Source organism: Oryctolagus cuniculus, chromosome 12 (genome assembly GCF_964237555.1).
Source record: "Oryctolagus cuniculus chromosome 12, mOryCun1.1, whole genome shotgun sequence".
NCBI classification, from domain to species: Eukaryota; Metazoa; Chordata; class Mammalia; order Lagomorpha; family Leporidae; genus Oryctolagus; species Oryctolagus cuniculus.
In genome coordinates, this window is record NC_091443.1 from 55,096,208 (window position 1) to 55,100,011 (window position 3,804).

Consider the following 3,804-nt stretch of genomic DNA (forward strand, 5'->3'; position numbering starts at 1 on the left):
AGAACCAAAGGAGAGAGGCCACTGTAGAAGCTATTTATTTCTGTAAAGATGAAGAGCTGGAACAAAAACACAACCAGGAATCAAACAATTGGAAAGAGTGAACCATGACTCACAGGAACAAAAATAAAAAAAAAAATCAATCTCAATAATGGTTAAGGTTTGAATAATCAGAAAATGTCTAATAGATCGCAAGTAAAGTAGTCTAAAGTCCTACAGAAACTATAAAATTTACATAGTTATAGAGAAGCATATAGTTAAATTAAAATGTGGCTAGAGGAACAGGGCCTTGGTGAGGAAAAAAGAGAATGACAGAAGCGTTAAATCAGCATACAGAAGAGTTGGATTACAAGTTATTTGTGATTAGTGAATGCTGGTTGCAGCAAATACTCCTTTTATATGAGGTGGTATTGCTGGGAATTCATTCTGAGAGGAGGAGCACAGTGGGGGCAAGAGGCGCAGAGTCACAGCACAGACACCAGGAGTCCAGTGAAAGCATGCTAGAGGCAAGCAGCTCGCAGACTCCATTATTTCAGTTGGTATAGCAGCTTATATAACCGAGGCAGCCAATCTGGTCAAGGGGAAGTTTATGCTGTAACCAATCACTGCCTGTTGCCAGGCAGGCTTCTTTGCCAGGTGGGTTGCGAAGCCATTCCTGAGTAACTGACGCTTGCTTGCCAGCGCCATCTTGGCAATTCATTCTCATTTCACCACAAGGTGGAGCTAAGGAAAAGGTGAAAAGGTCATTATAAAACACAAGCTTTTGTTTTTTTTATCTATAAATAGAAAAGTGATGGAGACTGACAACAGCACAATGGTGACAGAGTTCATCCTCCTTGGTCTGACCCAATCTCACACTGCTCAACTCCTGGTCTTTGTGTTAGTCTTAATTTTCTACCTCATCATCCTTCCTGGAAATTTCCTCATCATCCTCACCATCAGATCAGACCCCGGGCTCTCAGCCCCCCTCTACTTCTTCCTGGGCAACCTGGCCTTCATGGATGCCTCCTACTCCTTCATCGTGGCTCCCAGGATGCTGGTGGACTTCTTCTCTGAGAAGAAGCTCATCTCCTATGGATGTTGTATCACCCAGCTCTTCTTCTTGCACTTCCTTGGAGCAGGAGAGATGTTTCTTCTTGTTGTGATGGCCTTTGACCGCTACATTGCCATATGCCGACCTTTACACTATGCAACTCTCATGAAGCCTAAAGTTTGCTATGCACTGTTATTGGCTCTTTGGCTTGGGGGCTTTGCACATTCCATTGTACAAGTGGCTCTTATCCTTCATTTGCCCTTCTGTGGCCCAAACCAGTTGGATAACTTCTTCTGTGATGTACCTCAGGTCATCAAGCTGGCTTGCACGGATACTTTTATAGTGGAGCTACTGATGGTATCCAACAGTGGCATGCTCAGCCTCCTATGCTTCTTGGGGCTTCTGGCTTCCTATGCAGTCATCCTATGCCATGTGAGGAACCATTCTTCTGAAGGGAAAAACAAGGCTATCTCCATCTGTACCACACATATCATCATCGTGTTTCTCATGTTTGGACCTGCCATTTTTATCTACACTCGCCCCTTCCAGGCTTTGGCAGCTGACAAAGTGGTGTCTCTCTTCCACACAGTCATCTTTCCTTTGATGAACCCTTTAATTTATACACTTCGTAATCATGAAGTGAAAGCGTCCATGAGAAAGTTGCTGAGTCAGCACATAATTTTCTGAAAGTACAAAGCAAATCAGTAAAGCAAGGGAAAGGAACGCCTTGTTGCAATTCATTAAATCAGTTTTTCATTCATACTGAATCAGACATTTGACAATCACGCACTGTATTTATTAAGCCTTTCTCATGTTCAGGCACTATTATAAGCATATGAAGGAGATGGTAAGACTCTCTCTCTCCTAGGATTACACTCAAGTGAGTAAAAACAAGTTAATTATTAAATTTTAAACATCCAAGTATTCTAAAACCAGTCAAAAAATAGTCATATGCTAGATAGCAACTGGTCATCAAGTGAAGTCATGTTGAGGGATGTTCAGCAGATGCCAAGATGATTGGAAAGACCCGTGCAATTACAAGGACAAAAATCCAGGCAGACAGGCTGATTTGAACAAGGACCCAAAGGTATTATATGCTGGTACATGGGAAGACCATAAGGAAGAACAGAGTCTCTGTGTTGGAGTTAATGAATGTGTGACAGAAACTGAAGGTGGAGAGGTTGGCAAGGGAAAAGTCTATTTTTGACAATGGCAAGCAGTTCAGTGTATTCAAGTTTCAAAAAGACAACACTGAAAGACATTAGGCAAGAGAATAACTGGTGTCTTCGATCTGACTTAAAAAGCAATTCTCCAGATTCTGAATGAAGGACTTATGGGTATCATTACTGAAGGCTATGAATAACATTAAGTGGAAAATATCAGGGCCAGCACTGTGGCGTAGTGGCTAAAGCTGCCACTTGAAGTGCCAGCATCCCATATGGGCGCTGGTTCAAGTCCCAGCTGCTCCACTTCTGATCCAGCTCTCTGCTGTGGCCTGGGAAAGCAACAGAAGATGGCCAAAGTCCTTGGGCCACTGCAGCCACGCGAGTGACCACGAAGAAGCTCCTTGCTCCTGGCTTCAAATAGGCATAGCTCCGGCTGCTGCAGCCACCTGGAGATTGAACCAGCTGATGGACCACCTTTCTCTTTCTCCAACTCTATCTCTTTCTCTCACTCTCTCTGACTCCTGTTACTCTGCCTTTCAAATAAAAAATAGCTATTTTTTAAAAAGTGGAAACTACCATGTTGTGAACTGTTTTTTGAACACTTAAAGAGATGTTAATTATATAGGCTCCAGTTAATGTTACTTTCTCCAGGGAAGGTTCATCCATCTCACTCCAAGATCAATGTAGTAGAAGTAAATCTCTTTAACTCTGTTTCTCACTGGTGAAACGTTCCCCTTCAGGATGCATTTGTACTGTATGGAGACATTTTTCATTGTTACAACTGAAGAGATGCTATGGGCTAAATAATCTACAATTCACAGGCAATAGCAGTATCATACTGTTCTTATTACTGTATCTTTTAATAAGCTTTTATTTAATAAATATAAATTTCAAAAGTACAACTTTTGGATTATAGAGGTTTTTCCCCCATAATCACCCTCCCACCTGCAAACCATCCCATCTCCTACTCCCTCTCCCATCTGATTCTTCATTAAGATTCATTTTTAATTATCTTTATACATAGAAGATCAACTTAGTATAACCTAAGTAAAGATTTCAACCATTTGCATCCTCACAGACACACAAAGTATTAAGTACTGTTTGAATACTACTTTTACTGTTAATTTGCATACCACAACACATTACAGACAGAGATCCTTCATGGGGAGTAAGTGCACAGTGACTCCTGTTGTTGATTTAACAATTGACACTCTTACTTATGATGTCAGTAATCACCCGGGGCTCTTGTCATGAGCTGCCAAGGCTATGGAGGCCTCTTGAGTTCTCAAACTATGACCTTATTTAGACAAGGCCATAATCAAAGTGGAAGTTCTCTCCTCCCTTCAGAGAAAGCTACCTCCTTCTTTGATGGTCCATTCTTTCCACTGGGATCTCACTCACAGAGATCTTTCATTGAGGTCATTTTTTTGCCACAGTGTCTTGGTGTTCTATGCCCGAGAGACTCTCATAGGCTTTTTAGCCAGATCTGAATGTCTTAAGGGCTGATTCTGAGGCCAGAGTGCTGTTTAGGGCATCTGACATTCTATGAGTCTGCTATGTATCCCACTTCCCATGTTGCCAGACACTCATCTTGCTTCTGTGATCCCT

General features: G+C 41.9%; 1 protein-coding gene across 1 annotated transcript; it reads left to right on the forward strand.

Annotated features, from left to right (window-relative positions):
- Positions 1-790: 790 nt before the first annotated feature.
- On the forward strand, positions 791-1,868 carry LOC100341290 (olfactory receptor 4N5). The gene has a single exon (XM_008269273.3). The coding sequence runs from the start codon at positions 791-793 to the stop codon at positions 1,715-1,717; it is 927 nt and encodes a 308-aa protein (XP_008267495.1). The 3' UTR covers positions 1,718-1,868.
- The last annotated feature ends 1,936 nt before the right edge of the window (positions 1,869-3,804 follow it).

Excerpts from the sequence above, each read along its gene's own strand:
- LOC100341290 (XM_008269273.3), top strand. The coding sequence starts at position 791 with ATGGAGACTGACAACAGCACAATGGTGACAGAGTTCATCCTCCTTGGT.